The sequence below is a fragment of the Mirounga angustirostris genome, unplaced genomic scaffold (genome assembly GCF_029215605.1).
Source record: "Mirounga angustirostris isolate CCGP_5_RB_7025 unplaced genomic scaffold, mMirAng1.0.hap1 SCAF_1, whole genome shotgun sequence".
NCBI lineage: Eukaryota > Metazoa > Chordata > Mammalia > Carnivora > Phocidae > Mirounga > Mirounga angustirostris.
Genome location: NW_026991709.1, coordinates 69,724,539 through 69,742,947, shown reverse-complemented (window position 1 = coordinate 69,742,947; position 18,409 = coordinate 69,724,539). Strand labels below are relative to the sequence as shown.

Below are 18,409 nucleotides of genomic sequence, written 5' to 3'. Positions count from 1 at the left end.
GGTGCCCTAAGATGCCAACTCTGGGGCGCCCGGGTGGCTCAGTCAGTTGAGTGACTGCCTTCGGCCCAGGTCATGATCCTGGACTCCCAGGATCGGGTCCCACATTGGGCTCACTGCTCAGTGGGGAGTCCGCTTCTCCCTCTGACCCTCCCCCTTCTCGTGCTCTCACTCTCACTCTCCCTCTCTCAAATAAAAATAAATAAAATCTTAAAAAAAAGATGCCAACTCTGGCTTTCTACCTTTATGACGCTCTTTAATTCCAAGTCATCCTGTTCTGTCTTCTTCCTGGTCTTCTCCTTTTCTAACCGATCTTCAGTGATGACCTGTTCATACTCCCTTATCTATAAAAGTAAACATGAATCCTAGGTTATAAGACAGTCTTGGCAAGGTGTGGCCCAGCCAGCCCTGCACATTTAATATAAAATTTGAAAATAAAGTATGCCAAACCTAAAGATAAACCAAAGAAAAGAAAAAAACTAAGTGGATTCCTATGTTGTAAATATTCATATATTAACTATATAAAAAAATTTTCAGTTTGGATCATTCAAATTTCCTATAAAATCTTGCATAAAAATGAACTAGTAACTTGATGTGTGTTTAATGACCTCAAAGTAATGTAATTTTTTAAAAAACTCATAGAAAGTACATACACAAATAGCAGCCATCTTTTAAAAGAGAAATTTGGGAAGTTTTACAGTTCTTCAATGACGAAACCATAATCAGGAGCTTTTTAAAAATCATAATTTACAGATTATCTTCAGAGACCATAAAGTAGAAATAATAACAGTATCTATCTCAAGAGGTTGTTGTGAGGGTGAAGTAAGTTCTTTGTGTGGAACGCTAGCAAAGCGCCTGGAACCGAGCGAGCACCACGGTGGTGTGTCAGCTGCGGCTTTTACTGTCCCCATCATGGATGTCGTCATCATCATCACAAAGAAGACACTCAGTGGTTCACAGGCACACCTCCACTTTGTCACAGGAATGGCATTACCCAGCTGCCGTAGCTCAGCTACCACCCAGTCCTCTGGCGCTCAGCCTTCCACTATCGAGACTGCTTCCTTACCGTCTTTGCGAGTTCTTGAAGGTGTGCTAAGTCACTGGCCTTAGCAGCTTTGAGAGCATTTAGTTCATTCTGTTTCATTTCTGTGTCCTTATCAAATTTCTCCATCCAGAACTCCAGCTTTTCCTCAAGTTTCTGTTCGGAAAGAACATTAAAACGTGGGTTCCACCAGACACAAAGCCTGATATACTGTATGAATCATTTATATAAGGTTCGCAAAAAAGCAAAACCTCTAGAGTGATAGAAGTCAGACTCGTGGCTACCTCTAGGGGATGGGTTGCTTTATTTGATCAGGAAGGGACAGGAGGGAGACTTCTGGGATGTTGTAAATGTGTTCTATATCTGTGTGGGTGGTGGTTACAGGAGTATATATATGCAAATGTTCAAACTATATGCTTAATATGTGTTACTCAATTTAAAAACAGAGGGAAGAGGGCCTTCCAGGTGTCTGGATAAGGGAAATCGGAAAGGAATAAAGGGTAGGTAGGAAATTTTGAAGGATAAAGAATGGCACAGATAAATCTTTGATTAGTAACAGTAAATACCAGGGGTGCCTGGGTGGCTCAGTCAGTTAAGCGTCTGCCTTCAGCTCGGGTCATGATCCCAGGGTCCTGGGATCGAGCCTCACGTCAGGCTCCGCGCTCAGCAGGGAATCAGCTTCTCCCTCTGCCTCTGCCTTCTGCTCCCCCCGCTCATGCTCTCTCTCTCAAATAAATTTAAAAATAAACAATAAAATCTTTTAAAAAAAATAACAGTAAATAGCAGTTGAGAAGGGTAAAATGTCTTCAAAGTCCTAAAAAATAATAAATGTGAGTCTTAAGATTCTATACTTTGCTAACCTAGTATTCAAATGTGAGAGAAAGGAAGACTATACCTGGTCTTTAGAGAAGAGTTAAGAGGGTATTTTAGCAATGAAATCTAAAATTTCATTTTAGAAAGAGAGTACATGTGAGAAACAATAAAATGTATATTTAGGCTACATAATATACTTTTTTTTTTAAAGATTTTATTTATTTATTCATGAGAGACAGAGAGAAGCAGAGGGAGAAGCAGGCTCCCAAGGAGCAGGGAGCCCGATGTGGGACTCGATCCCAGGACCCTGGGATCATGACCTGAGCCGAAGGCAGACGCTTAACCATCTGAGCCACCCAGGCGCCCCATAATATACTTTTTTAAAATAAATCATAATCTGGAACTAAAATCCCAAATTAGGCAGTATCGTCTCCTGGAAACAGCCCAGACAGGCTCTGAAGGCAGAATGCCTAGGTTTCACTCCCAACTCTGGGACTCAAATAAGTTAACTTAAATTCTTTAAGCCTCAGTTCCCTCACTTATTAAATGGAAATATGTAACGAACTATTTCAGCATGGGATGTAGGAGAGGAAGAGTTAAAACTTTGCTTTAATAAAGACAAGAAGATAAAAGTATTGATTAACTCTAGACTTAGGAGGAAGAACAAAGTATAAATATGTATGTTAAAATGTCAAGGGTTACCACTCCAAGAACATAATGCCATAACTTCCAAACTCCTAGATCATGTACCTCAAGAATGAGATATCAAGAGGAATCTTTAGCCTCTAACTCTGAAACTAATAATACATTATATGTTAATTAATTGAATTTAAATTAAAAAAAATAAAACAAGTGGAATAGAAAAAAAAGCAGCATAACGCAATGAAAACAACACAAGCTTCAGAGCCTATCAGAGCCCTGTTCAAATCTTAAATCTCCCATTTTCTAGCTGTATATATTGGCCATGTTAATTAATACCTCTGAGGCTTTGTTTCTTCTTTGTAAAATGGGACTAATATTACCTACGTCCTAGGATTATTATGAGGAATAAATATAATGTATATAGTGCCTGGCATTAAAAGGCTTTCAATAGGGACGCCTGGGTGGCTCAGTCAGTTAAGCGGCTGCCTTCAGCTCAGGTCATGGTCCTGGGGTCCTGGGATCGAACCCCACATCGGGCTCCCTGCTCAGCGGGGAGCTTGCTTCTCCCTCTGCCTCTGCCTCTCCCCCTGCTTGTGCTCTGTCTCTCTCTCTGACAAATAAATAAAATCTTTTAAAAATAAAATAAAATGAAATAAAAGGCTTTCAATAAATGGTGCTTATTTTAATTATAACTAACTAAATAAATGAAATTTTAAAAAAGGAGTCTTTAGGTGGTACATTGACATGGAATTTTTTTAAAACATGATTCAATTAATCATTCTGATCAAGTTAAAGAGAATATATCAGTTTGGTGCAATCATGTCTTTAACATCTTTCTAACTCTTGTTAACATTTTTCTTCTTTTTTTTAACAAAAAGAGACAGTCTCCAGGCAGGCAAGAAGAACTGGCTAAAATGCAATAATATCATTTGGTATTTATTGAACTTCTATTTATGTTAATCTCTACTTATGGCAAATGATACTGGTTTTTCTTTTATAGTAATGATATAAAAATCTTAATTTTGTTGTTTAGGTGAGTAATTATGTACAAAATTGTAATAACACAGGTGGTATGCTGATAATACAAAACTATGAAAGTGGTATGCAAATAATGACTTTGCACTAGACAGCAAGAAATCGAACAATATGGGATGCCTGGGTGGCTCAATTGGTTAAGCATCTGCCTTTGGCTCAGGTCATGATCTCAGGGTCCTGGGATCAAGCCCCACATCAGGCTTCCTGCTCAGTGGGGAGTCTGCTTCTCCTTCTCCTTCTCCCTCTGCCTGCCGCTCTGCCTACTTATGCTCTCTGCTCTCTCTCGTGTTCTCTCTCTCAAATAAATAAAATCTTCAAAAAAATACACAAATAACTTGTAGATTAAGGAAGTAATAAATTATAAACTACAAATTATAATGCCTATAATTTATTTAAAGGCGTGAAAAAGGTAAGATGGATTAATGGAGGAAGGATGTATAGAAATGTGATGAAGCAAGAATAAAAAAATCTTAATGGTAGAATCTACCAGTAGATGATATGGATGTTCACTGTAAAATTCTTCCAACTCTGTGTTTGTTTGGAAACGCTCAAAATAAAATGTTGGGGAGAAATAAATAAATTAGAAATTATTTGAAAGGAATGATGACAACAGGGGCATCTGGGTGGCTCAGTCGTTAAGCATCTGTCTTCAGCTCAGGTCATGATCCCAGGGTCCTGGGATCGAGACCCATGTCAGGCTCCCTGCTCAGCAGGGAGTCTGCTTCTCCCTCATCCACTGCCCTTGCCCCCACTTGTGCTCACTCGCGCTCTCTCTCATGCTCTCTCTCCCAACAAGTAAATAAAAATCTTAAAAAAAAGGAATGACAACATAAGCATTATGTATCAAAACCTGTATTCTGCAGCCAAACAGTACTCAGAAAATATGTTGGGTTACATGCATGTATTAGAAAATAATAAAATTTAAAAATAAGTGAATAAAACATTAAAAAAAAACTAGACAAAAGATTATCAACTAATTACTCAAAATAAAAGCAAAAACTAATGTGAAAAGGAAAAAATAAAACAAACAGATTTGCTCAATAAAGCCAAAAGATGGTATTTGCGAAGACCAATAAAATGGCCAAAACTTTGACAAATCTTAGCAAGAAAAAGGGAGAGAAGACACAAATTTTTTTAAAATAAAGATGAAAAAGATAACTACAGGAATAAAGGAAAGTTTTAAATTGTGAGACACTGGAGCACACCTTTATACTAATAAATTTGAAAGGAATGTTTTAGATGAAATGGGTTCTTTCTAGGAAGAAATTACCAAAAATGACTCAAAAAGAGATTCTTTAGACAAAGACATCAATAATCATTTAAAAAATGGAAAAGGTAGCTGACCATCTCCCCTTGAAAATGGTACCCAGACAAGACTGTCTATGACTAAATTTTAGCAAAGTTTCAAGGAACAGATAATAATCTATTTGTTCTATTGGTATTTTTAGGTTTCAGAGCATAAAAGTGGAAAGCTTCCCAAGTCAAGCTGCTAAGTTAGCATAACTGATAGCAACACAAAGACCACCAAAAAATAAATCTATAGGTTAATCTTGTTTATGGAATATATATGTGCAAAATAAAAATCTATGAATCAATCTAGCAGTCTGGTAAAAGAATAATATATTATGAACAAGTAGGGTTTATCCCAAGAATTTAAAGATGATTCAACAGCAATAAATCTATTAATATATTTTACTTTATTAGCATATTAAAAAAGAAAAAGCCCATATCATCTCAATGGATGGAAAAAATCCATCTCATAAAACATGAATACTCATTCCAGATTAAAAAGGAAAAAAAAAAAAAAAACCTCGGCAAGACCAAAAGGAAACTTACTTAACTTGATAAAAGTTTATCTCCCATAAACCTACGGAGTAAACCTCATACAATCCCCATTTGTGCCTGTATCAACTGATGACCTCTCAACCCCACATGCATCCTTCACCAGCCAGCTTTGTCACCCGGATGCTTGCTCTATCTAACTAGTTCTCTTTTGCCCTGTGGCACAGTGATAAGCTTTGTCAGTAGAGGGTGCTGGAGGGACATGACAGGAGAGCTTCACTCCTTGGTTCCAGCGTCCTTCCTCTTTTGTTCCTGGGGCACATGCATGACAGTGGCATGTGTGTGGGACGCTGATGCCACTTATTCACCGTCAAGTTCTGTTGACACAACAGGATTCTTGCTTACCAAAGAGCCCACCGTTCCCAGTTTGCCCACTTTATCCCACTACCTATGAACGTGCTCTGACCCAGAACAACAAAGCAAACATCTCTCTCTGTTTATCCCTTCCTTGGATACAAGTCTTTATTTTTTATTTTTTTTTTAAAGACTTTATTTATTTATTTGAGAGAGAGAGAATGAGAGAGAGCACATAAGAGGGGGGAGGGTCAGAGGGAGAAGCAGACTCCCTGCTGAGCAGGGAGCCCGATGTGGGACTCAATCCAGGGACTCCAGGATCATGACCTGAGCCGAAGGCAGTCGCCCAACCACCTGAGCCACCCAGGCGCCCGGATACAAGTCTTTAGAGTTCTCTTTTATCCTTTCTTTGTAGCCAATCCCTTATTATCAGTTAATGATTCTTCTGCTAAATGTTCCCTGCTGAAACTACTGGTGTGTTTTCTGTCACCTAACTGAACCGTGATTCAAAACTGGTACCCAAAATAGCTTCTGTCCCACCTTCTCATTCATATGTCTTATTAAGGCATCCAAAGTCCTTGCTACGTCCTGTTCATCAGATAGAATCAGCATCATGCTGTGGACTACTACAATGTTTTGCAGAAAGTCAAAGCAGGCAGTGTCTCCGTAGACGGTATGATGGCCCGGATGTGAGCCTGTGAGGGTATACTGTTGGCCCTGCCAGGTAAAAGCAAACTGCTTCTGGAGCTTCTTCCAAAATGGGTTGGAGACACAAGCTTTGGTCAGGTGAAGGTTAATAGCTGCCTACCAAGTGCCAGTGGCCTTTGAAGAATTTCTCCAGTCAAGATACTACACCTGGAACTGTAGCTACAGTTGGAGTCATCACCCAACCGCACTTACAACAGCCCCAGTCATTGTCCAAGATCATTCAACTCAACAGGCCACACAGCTGAGTTAAATGGGGATGTGGTAAATATCACTACCTCTGCTTCTTTCTTCTTTGTTGGCACTAATTTCTGCAGTTGCAGCAGGCGTCCAGCATTTGCTCATGATTTACTATGTTGGTAGGAAGAGGAAGTTCCAGAGACTTCTACTTAGCCCTTACCACCATGATAGCCCTCACTCCATAGGTCAGAGAGCCAGTGTGGAAATTCTGTCTGTTGCTGAGAATGTCTATTCCAATTATATGTTCCATAATGGGAAATAACTACAGGGTGGATCCACAGAACAAGTGGTCCCAGAGTAAATCAGACTTGAGTTAAGACTCCACCTATCACCTGAGCACTATAATCCCTCATTTTGAGTAGGGACCACAGTGTTGTTTCGGGTCCCCAGGAATTAATATCAAATCAGAGCCAATGTTTAGTAATCTGAAAAAGTCTGGGTATTTTCTGTTTTCCAGTGTATAGTAACTGGTCCCTTTGAGTAGGCTTAGGGGAAGATTCACAATATATACCTGCAGTAATAGTGCAGAGTTCATCCTCAGGGGGACGTGGCCCTTTCAATTAAGGAGCTTTGGTCTCTGAATTGACTTAGTTCTGGAAATTGGAGGAGAAACCATGATCCTTCATTGTGGTGACTCAGATCAGGGTTTTGGCTTCTAATCTTGGACTTTCTTCTGTTACATATATCAAGTAATTCTTTATCAGGCCCCTCATCAATTTTGTTCATAGGGATACCATGATTAATCAGCTGTTGGCAAATACCCCTATGGGCAAAAGCATTCTGATTTCCAGTACATTCCTACTGCCCTTCATGGTAAATGTGTTCACCTGTCTTTAGCAGTTAAGTGCTGCTACATGTCCTCTGGCTCTCCAGGATCCCATCATCACCACTGACATCAGGGAAGCCATTTCAATGATGATATCACCCATGATCTTACCTGGCCTACATAGGAAAGCAACCAAAGACCTTTTCGAGGATGCAGGTGCTCCCCTCACTAATGTATTTCTCAATGTCTTAGTATAGGAGTGTCCTCTGGGAAAAAATGTCTCACAGAAACTCATTACATGTAGGTGCTCAGCAGTAGATCTGTAGGTCACACAAATTCACTCTGATATTCCTATTTCCCTAAGTCTTTGGATTCTCCTCCAGATCATAGCAGGGAAGCTCTGGCATCTCCACCTCATTAAATGTGGGCCACTGCTGAGTTGTTGAGTCCAAGTTTCAAGTGAACTCTTAAGAGTCACCTCCAGCTTCACAAGCTATCACATCAAATCCAGAATCTCTAGTAAGTATATCCATATCAATGAACATGACTCAATCTAGCATTATATCCCACCCGCATTGGTCTAACATCCTTAGAATCCATTCCCATACATGTCTCCCAATTACAAGCGAAGTCTTGTAATGCTTTAGGTTTATAAGCTATTTCCCTCTGAATTATAGTTATCTGAGTTATCTGTACCCTGGAACTTGCTGAGATTTGACTCTAGTAATGGATCCAGGGGCAATAGGAGTGATTGTGCTGGGTCTTGAGAGTGAGCATCTGACTCAGATGAAGTTATTACTACGGCATTTTCAGGGAAAATAAGGCTAATCTCCTCAGACCCTGGAGGGCATACTACTTCCACAGGCAAGGGAGGCTCAGGGTTACTTGGGGGTTCAAGATTATCAATTACTTCTGAATCCATAGAGATGTTCCTATTCCGAGTTTCAGGGTCCCATTATTTCCCAATAAATGCCCTAACTTGCACGTGAGAAACTTGGCATGATTATGAATTCATGTGTAATACTGACTGAAATACCATTAATACCAAGAATAGAAAAATGGGGCCCCATTATCACTACTACTAATCAACATTACACTTGACACTCAAGCTATACAATAAGCCACAAAATGGAAACAGATATATAAATAACAAAAAGGAAAATATAAATTTGTCTGCAGTCAATAAGATTTTCTATCTAGAAAATCTAAATGAATCAACTGAAAAACCATTAAAACTAATATGAGAGGACATAAGGCATCTACGGCGATAGGCAAAAATGAATAGCCTTTCCATATACCATGCATTTAGAGACATATCTAAACATGTTTAGCATTATTATACTAGCAAAACTCAGAAACAACCTGAATGTCCACTGGCAGAAGAATGGTTAACTAAATTTTGGTCTATCCCTTCAATGGGATATTATATAGCAGTTGTACTGCTATAGGAAACATTAAGACAAAGTGTATTTAAAAAAAAAACAGGGGCACCTGGGTGGCTCAGTCATTAAGCATCTGCCTTCAGCTCAGGTCATGATCCCAGGGTCCTGGGATCGAGCCCTGCATCGGGCTCCCTGCTCCGCGGGAAGCCTGATTCACCCTCTCCCACTCCCCCTGCTTGTGTTCCCTCTCTGGCTATGTCCTCTCTGTCAAATACATAAAATCTTTAAATAAATTAAATAAATAAAAATTAAAAAAAAACCAGTCTGGAACAATATATATAGTAGGATCCATTTATGTCACAAATATCAATATATTAATAAATAAATAGATGGCTAGATAAATACTAAAAACGTAAGTATTTAGGTACATACACAAGTATGCATATCAAGAAAAAGATGTAGAAGAAATATTGGAACAATTTGGAGTGATTACAAGAGCTTTCACTTTTTCACCTTTTAAAATCTGTGTATTTCTGTGCTGTCTCAAATTTTTCATTGAAAAATACTTACGGGGGCGCCTGGGTGGCTTAGGTCATGGATTGAGCCCGACATCAGGCTCCCTGCTCAGCGGGAGCCTGCTTCTCCCTCTCCCACTCCCCCTGCTTGTGTTCCCTCTCTCACTGTCTCTCTTTGTCAAATAAATAAATAAAATCTTAAAAAAAAAAGAAAAGTATTTATGCATTGCTTGTGTTATTGGGTTGTTGATCTAGGAAACACTGACTTTATCCATCCATTATCCATTTATCCACCAACTCATCTGACTGTTATTAAGCACATGCTAACTATGCATCTAACACTTGAACAAGTAACATGGTACATAATCCCTAAACTGCCTGGGTGTAAGACCCTATTCCTAATAGCCTACCAGATTTTTGTTTTCAGTAAGGCCCTCTGAGATAGCATCTATAAAGTATTTCTTAACCACAAATTTGGAATTGTTTACTGAAAATTTATTAGCTTTTCTCAAAGAAGCTAGACTGAATTGTAAGCTAGAAATTTTTTCCTTATTCACCCAACAGGGATATTTTTTTAAAACTCCATTCAGCTTAGTTTGTTATTAGTTTTAGAAATACTAATTAAAACCATTTCAATCACATAATTCACACAAGAAGAAAGAAGATAAAGAAATATATGAAAAAATGGTCAATTTTTCAATTCTATTAGCAAAAAAAGGCAAAATAAAACAACTCATTAAATTAACACCTTAAAAATATCTAAAATGCCTAGTGTGGTTGATGATACCTTGAAATTAGTGTCAGCAATTTACATTGTTGATGGTAGTGTAGAATAGAAAGTATTAGCAATATTTATCAAGAGTCCAGTCTCTCTGACATAACACTGTCATGTTTCAGATTTACTTTTGGTACATAACTGCAATGAAGGAAAACAGTTTTTTGGGCAAAGCTTTCATTACTGCATTATTTATAATAATGAAACCTTGGAAATAATCTAAATACCCAAAATAAAGGGTAACAAGCAAACTATGGCATAACCATTCAATAGAACATAAAACTATTTTAAACTATTTTATGAAGACACTGTAATAACATGAAAAAAAATGAGTGAAAAAGCAATTGACAATTTAAAAAAATCTTCCCTCAACTAAGAGTGTGTTATTTTAATAATTTTAAAAATCAGTAAATTTTATTTTAAAATTATGACTATGAGGAATATAGGAGCAAGAAAACAGTTTCTTATATAATGCTAAATGATAAAGGCAGAAGACAAAATTTTACCTGTACAGCTTTATAAAATATTCATTCAGATAGATAACTGTGAGACAAGATATGGGCTACAGCTCATTCATCAGGCCAGTAGAATTATGGTTGATTTTTTATCCCTCAAAAAATTTTTCCTTAAAAAAAATTTTTTTTGCCATCCTTGGTATTTTGTAAGTGGAACACAAACCCATTAGAGGGTAGAAAAGTTTTGGTGACCCACCTGCTGCTCCTTTCTAAGGAACATTTCAATCTCCATATGAATCCTGTTCTCTTCTTCGGTTTTCAGCCTCAGCTTCTGTGACAACAATAAACCAGTATCAGGAATTCTTGCCACGAGAAGTTCTCAAGATTAGAGGTGTAGCTGTGATCATATCTCAGGTTTCTTTACCAGCTGGGATCCCAAGAATCCTGCCATATTGCTCTAGGGTGGCAAATCATTCCCTTCAACCCAATTCGTGCTCATGAACATCACTGAGCCATGTGTCGGGCACTCTGCAGGACACGTGCCAGTGCCCAGGACAAAAGGACCAGGATCCGCTTGCCTGGATAAAGTGATGTCAATTTAAGGAGAGAAATAATACTTCAAGGGGACAAGGTTCTTAGGCCTAGAAAAGGAAATTCCAGAATGCAAGGAAAGTTTGTAGTCAGAGTCGTATGACAAACCCGGGGAGTAAGCTTTCAAATAAAGGGGGCCCAGAGAAAGCAGTCTTCCTCCCCACGGATGACGCCACTCATGTTTGCTCCTTCCCACCTACCTACTGTTCATTTAGCCATTGTGTCCTTCCTTTTCTAATGAGGGTCTACTCCTTGTTTCTTTCTCCTGATAATTTTTCACTGTGACTTGCCAGCTTTATAAATTTAGGTTTGAATGAAGTTCAGCTCTCTTGATTTTATATTTCTTAATGGAGGGATAAAAGGTACCAGTTGGGCAGCAGCAAAAAACCACACTTAGGAAGTATCTTGGAACGGCAACTGGTTTCATAAAATAAGGATAAAGTGACCAAGGGAAGAAAGTACAACTGATTTTCAAAGTCATCACAAAAAACAGTGGATGTAGCCTACAGCCTATCAGAATCTCTGCCTGCAAATACACAAGACCTCATTCTGTTTTTGTTTCTAGTCTCAAATGTGAGAGCTGCAGGAGAGATGGAGCAAAGATCAAGAAAATCTTCCCCTCCTTCCTCCTCTGTTAGCTGAGGCAATACAAAGAGTGACAGCTAGAATGCCATGTACCGTGTTCATTCCTAATGTAGTAGTGATTACCTCTATCTCTTCCAGCAAGAGCTCCTCAGTTCTGTTACATTTCTTCTGGGTCTGGGAGATCTGCAGCTCAGTGTTTTTCTTCATATAGTGATTTTCCATGTTGGTTTTTGCCTTCATCTCTTGCAACTGGTCCTTGAGGTGAGCAATATATTCATTCCGACTCTGTAGAGGTTAAGACCAAGTTTCTAAATTAAAATACATTCAGGGGGCGCCTGGGTGGCTCAGTTCGTTGGGCATCCGACTCTTGATTTCAACTCAGGTCATGATCTCAGGGTCATAAAATGAAGCCTGGCATTGGGCTCTTTGCTCAGTAGGGAATCTGCTTGAGATCCTCTCTCTTCCCCTCCCTTTCCCTTTGCCCCTACCCCTGGCCTCTCTCTTTCTCTCTAAAATAAATAAATCATTTTAAAAATAATAAAGTAAAAAAAAATACATTCTACCTCCATTCAGTTCAGCCAATGGCTAAAGCCTACCTTTTGTATTTATAAATCAACAAGGAACTGGATCTATTTTTCTGTTATTGCACTATAGGAAAGTTAGCCAATAATCATGGATAGTATACATGAAAATGAAGGATAAGTAGTTCTCAGCATCAGGAATGGGAGATTCTTTCCTAGGTACACTATTTGGGTAGTCTGTATGCACAAAGGTTTCCCATTACTATCACAGTTTGGTAGAAAGAGCCCTGGTCTAAATGATCAAAAGACCTGTCTTCCCACCCAAGCCCCCAATAGCTGTGTTAACCTGGCCAAGTCAGTTAAACTCTCCAAGTCTTACCTTCTATAAAATAAAAACATTAATATCTGCCCTGTCTGGAATATCTCAGCAAGTGATTATAAGGAATTAATTAAGAATATGTAAAAACTCTTTGCAGGTCACAAAGTGCTTGGCAATTTCAAGGTTTCCATATTCATTAAAAAAATATTCATTCAGTACCATACTAAGTTAAATAGTGGAGACCTAATAGACATGGTCTTTGCCTTCATAAAGCTTACAGTCTAGTGACAGAGATGTGATTAAAATAAAACAAACTTTTTGGGGCACCTGGCTGGCTCAGTCAGTGGAACGTGCGCCTCTGGATCTCAGGGTTATGAGTTCGAGCCCACGCTGGGTGTAGAGATTACTTAAAAATAAAATCTTAAGGGGTGCCTGGGTGGCTCAGTGAGTTGGGCAGCTAACTCTTGATTTCAGCTCAGATCATGATCTCAGGGTTGTGAGATCGAGCCCCATGTCCGGCTCCCTGCTCAGCGGGGAGTCTGCTTCAGGATTCTCTCCCTCTGCCCTTCTGCCTGCTTGCTCTCTCTCTTTCTCTCTAAAATAAATAAATAAATCTTTTAAAAGATAAAATAAATAAAATCTTAAAAAAGAAAGCAAACTTTTTTAAAGGCACAAAACACTATTAAAGAATAGGACAACAGGCCATGGGACAGAGTAACAACGGAGGCCCACATTAGATCAGATAGTCTATAAAGGATTCTCTGAGAAAGGAATGTTAAATCTGGTACCTGAACGATAAGTATGTATGTCACATGAAAAGTGGGGTCAAGGAAGAGTCTAAGAAAAAGGAAAAATAAGTGCCTAAGTCTTGAGGCAGCAAAAACCTGGATACATTCCAGGAAATGAAAAAAAAGTCCAGAGACTATCCCAGCAAGGGTTGAGAGTGGGACAAGATGAGGTTGTAGAGGGAGGTAGGATGGACCATGTAGGACCTCACAGGCACTAGTATGGAGTTTGAACTGTAATCCAAGGGCCATGGGGAGCCTCAGAAAGGTTTTAGTCAGGGAGGTAACATCTGATTGTTTGAGAAGAACCAGCCAGACACAGCATGAGTAATTTCACAGAGAGATGATAGTTAGCTGACAGCACGACAAGCAAACACAATTAATAATGAAAATGCATTGCTTTAGTCAGAGATCTCTGTTTCTCTAAATACCAACCAACTTTAGTTGTACCACGTAAGTTGGGTGGAGTTAGTTCTAAGCATTAGAAGAAGAAGCAAAGCAGAAATCGGTCAAGATCATCCAAGATGAAAAGCAAACATCGTTTAAAGGATCATAGGCCCCTAAAAATAGTCAGGAACTCTTCAAGCATCTTGTCTGGCTTCTTGGTGTAACTCTATGGAATCCTTCCAATTATCCAGCAGTTATTCCGACGGTATCAGAGCCCCTCCAAGAAGATAAGTATCTCTGGCAGAGAACCTGGGACAAGCCCAGTTGCTAATACATCGCAGTACTTCTTAACCTCTTACAAGTTGTAGGACTGTGGGCAATTTACTTAACCTAAGACCTTTCTCAACTGTAGAATCCTGCCAGTGCCTCGCACAACTTAGCTACTCAATAAATGTTTATTAAATGCATTTTAAGAGAGGCCTTTTTTGGCTCACTTTTCCCCCTTCCCTTCTTTCTACACTCTCCTCCCTTTTCCCATCTCTTCCCATTTTGCTTCCCTCCTCCCTCCTAATTCAAGCTGTATGGTAGTCAGCGATAAAGTCTGGATTTCTAGGAAGACTTGAGTTAGAGTGAAATGTGACAGCTTCACTTCCTCATTGGCCGGAATCTTTATACCTATTTAACCGCTTAGTCTTTCTTCAAGGTCCTGCTTATATGCCACTTAAGTCCAGAAAACCTTTTCTAGAAAACCTCAGCCCATATAAAACTGTAGTTTTATTTCTCACAGACTCTAATGGTGTTGAACAGTTAGGTGTTCATTAAATAGCATCCATACAAAGATATACTTTCAAAAACTCAAGAAAATGTTCTGGTCAGTTTTCTTTATCAAACCGAATATTGAGTCTTTCAGAGTAAAAATATGAAGATCAGAAATGCAGTTAAAACTCTAGGAGGTTCTGCCTATGGCAAGCAAAAGGTATTATGTTACGTAACTTAATAAGGTCATAAACCATTGGTCTACAATTACCCTGTGCCAAGCCAAAGGCATCTGGTTTCAGTGCTGTTGCCATGGGCCTCAGATTATTCCCTCCTATAATGCTGTTCTGCACAACTTGTGGCCTTCTATGGTCACCGTGTGGGAACAGAGGAAGATAGAAAATATTGACAGGCTAGTGATGGTAAAATCATGATCAAATGCACTGCAGTATCATCCCATATCTTCATCTTCCCAGTCTGCAAAAAGGAGGCAACCTAGAAGCAGGGCGGGTACAGGCCAAAGGTCGTCGTGGGTTGTAGAAGTTCCTTTTAGGATTCTCACTACGAAAAGATCTTCCCTCACCACAACCCACCAGCATAACCCTGGTCGCCCAGGGTGTCTACAGCCTTCCCCATGATCAAGGTCTGTGGACTGATGCAGCATATTTGTGGGTTTTTATAGCAGACCAAACTTGACTTACAAATCCCCAAATTGCCTTCAGATCTGTACTCGTTATTTGAATTCAGAGGAGGATGATTTAGTAATGGAAACAAGCAGTCAACCAATTATAGTTAATAAGGCTCCAATGGCTGCCACAAAAGTGTAAGCCAAAGGATTTTAATGGTAGTGTCCGTTTTCATAACTGAACACAAAGTAGAGAAGAGGGTTTGGTTGGAGGGAAAAAGGAAAATGGGGAATGTGGTCTATTAAAGTGACAAAAGCCAAAGAAAAAAAAAATACAATTCTGTATTAAGTTAACATCTGTATTTGTCTGTCTAGGACTAAGAACAGTGGCTGGTTCTAGAACAGTCTCTGAATAAACTCTGAGCTACACAGTCACCCATTCTAAGATGCAGATGAAACAGGTCCAGACTTCTAAAGTTTCAGGCTCCAATTCCAGCCATTCCTTCATTTCCATTTGAACAATTCCCGTTTCAATTGTACCAATTTCCTCTGCCCTTTTGTAATAAAGTTTCCTTTATTGACTGATCTTGACTGATCTCCTCTGAGTAAACTCCTTTAAATGTAATGCCTAAAACTATACACAATATTATAAATGTCTAACTACAACAGAGAACACGGGAGTATTTTTTTCCCTACTGTATAAATACTATACAGCGCCCCAAACTGCAGTAATCAAAACAAAGAGGAAGCACTTCAAATGCTTTTAACGAGACTGGTCACGATTGTCAGGGTTCTGAGGACAATCCAGTAGAAGCAGCACTGTAAAAGGCAGACTCTGCAAAATCTACAGAAGATGGGAAGGCAGGCACCTTTTAAAAATGCTGTTACTGGGCGCCTGGGTGGCTCAGTTGGTTAAGCGACTGCCTTCGGCTCAGGTCATGATCCTGGAGTCCTGGGATCGAGTCCCGCATCGGGCTCCCTGCTCTGCAGGGAGTCTGCTTCTCCCTCTGACCCTCCTCCCTCTCATGCTCTCTGTCTCTCATTCTCTCTGTCTCAAATAAATAAATAAAATCTTTAAAAAAAAAAAAAAATAAAAAAAAAAATAAAAATGCTGTTACTACAGAGCACCTGGGTGGCTCAGTTGGTTAAGTGTCTCACTTTGGCTCAGGTCATGCTCTCAGGGTCCTGGGATGGGGAATCTGCTTGTCCTCTGCACCCCCCTGCTTGTGCTTGCTTTCCCTCTCTTTCTCTGTCAATCAAATAAATAAAATCTTTTTTAAAAAATGCTGTTACTACCACAAAAAGTGGTAAGACCCTAACCTCAGGGATTCATGTTAGAACCTGGCTAAACCTCTAATGAAACTATTGAAGACAAGTTAGGTCTTCACAATTCTCAACTTCTAACAGTCTTCTAAACAAAATTAGGCCTTTTGTTTCACTTTCGCATCCTCCTGGAGTCAGTTCAGTGTTCTAGTAATCAACTGGGTTTTGAATTCTGATGTCTATTATCATATACCAGCTTTCAGTTGCTTGCAAATTAGCAAGCATGCCTTCTATATCTTCATTCACTTCTTTAATCCATTTTGGAGTCCAGAGATCATCAGAGTCATCTCAACCTATTCTCTTTGGTACCCACTCTATATCCAGTCCCCCCCAAAAAGGAAATTAAAGTCATCAAAGAGTACAAAAAGCTGAGGTGCTAAGTGAAGAAAAGAACTAGGTAACACGCAAAAGGTAGTAATAGTGTGGCCAGAGAAAAACCAAAGTATGGTTTGGAGGATGGAGTAGTTCAGGCCTGTTGTAAAATATGATGCAGTGGGGCCTGGGTGGCTCAGTCGGCTAAGGTGTCTAACTCTTGATTTCAGCTCAGGTCAGGATCTCAGGGTCGTGAGATAGAGCCCCCAAGTCAGGCTCTGCACTCAGCAGGGAGTCTGCTTGAGATTCTCTCTCTCTCTGCCCCTCCCTGCCCATGTGCATACTCTCTCTCTCTCAAATAAATAGATCTTTTTTTTTTTTTAAGATTTTATTTATTTATTTGACAGAGAGAGACACAGCAAGAGAGGGAACACAAGCAGGGGTGGTGGGAGAGGGCGAATCAGGCTTCCCTCTGAGCAGGGCCCTGATGTGGGGCTCGATCCCAGGACCCTGAAATTATGACCTGAGCTGAAGGCAGACGCTTCATGACTGAGCCACCCAGGCGCCCTTCAAATAAATAAATCTTAAAAAAAAAAAAAAATATATGATGCAAAGCTTCTGCATAGCACTGAGCTTTCCAAAATACAGTCAATGGGGCGCCTGGGTGGCTCAGTCATTAAGCGTCTGCCTTCGGCTTGGGTTGTGATCCCAGGGTCCTGGGACCAAGCCCCACATCGGGCTCCCTGCTTGGCGGGGAGCCTGCTTCTCCTCTCCCACTCCTGCTGCTTGTGTTCCCTCTCTCTCTGTGTTTCTCTCTGTCAAATAAATAAATAAATGTATCTTAAAAAAAAAAAAAAAAGAACAAAGTACAGTCAATGACTATGGATGGCAATGGGGTTGCTGAATAAAGAACCAAAAGCTGAGGAATTAGTGCTACAGTTGGCTTAAGGCCACCCAGTTTAGACATTCATGTGAGTCTGGATCTAAGAAATTTTAGGGTTGTAGGGCATCCAGCTTAGTGCCCTTTGGCTCCTGTAACCAGTTGAAATGAGTAGGAGTGGGTTCATATACTTCATTGCTACTACATTTAACCTCAATAATCAGGGCAAAGCTGAAATAAGTGAAGTACTCTTCTTTATCAGCCAACCTTCTCCTTGAAGGCATATACATACATAATAAATATATATATAATTTATTATATTACTATATATAAAAAAATACACATATATATAAATTTAAGGGAAATGAGAAGCCCCAGGCCCAGGAGAAAAATAAATCCTCCATGGCATCCTGTTTTGAGAATATCTCCCCAATGCTAAATACCTCAGTGGCAGCTCCAGCACTGGAAAGGTTTATTGTATGTGCTGGAGGCAGCAGAATGAGGTAAGGGTAATTGCTTAAAGAAACTTCAGGTCAACCTAAAGCCACGGGTCTGGAGAAGATTGGTATAGCCCTAAGAAACACAACAACAAAGGTTACAGACCCAGAATTTCAACATGGTCCAAACCCTGACCCCCAGGGACAAGACAGATTTCTTACATGATGAGCCTCCCCCACCTTTACGGCACCCATTGCTGATGTTTGCCCGGAGAAGCATGGCTTATAAGGCCCTCCATAATCTGTTCCCTATCTCCCATTCTAGGTTCATCTATGTTATTCTCTCCCTTTCTCTCCAAACTTTAGCAGTTATAAACTGGCCTTC

At 39.7% G+C, this 18,409-nt stretch overlaps 1 protein-coding gene across 7 annotated transcripts in view; it reads right to left on the bottom strand.

Moving 5' to 3' along the window:
* The window catches only part of IQCG (IQ motif containing G), a 46,058-nt gene that overhangs the window by 2,144 nt on the left and 25,505 nt on the right, over nt 1-18,409 (bottom strand). For all 7 annotated transcript variants that reach the window (XM_064573535.1, XM_064573652.1, XM_064573558.1 and 4 more), the window contains 4 exons: nt 11,803-11,964; nt 10,760-10,834; nt 1,064-1,195; nt 240-341 (listed from right to left, as the gene is read on the bottom strand). In XM_064573535.1, the coding sequence (XP_064429605.1) occupies nt 240-341; nt 1,064-1,195; nt 10,760-10,834; nt 11,803-11,964 (471 nt within the window). The remainder of the gene's footprint in view (nt 1-239; nt 342-1,063; nt 1,196-10,759; nt 10,835-11,802; nt 11,965-18,409) is intronic.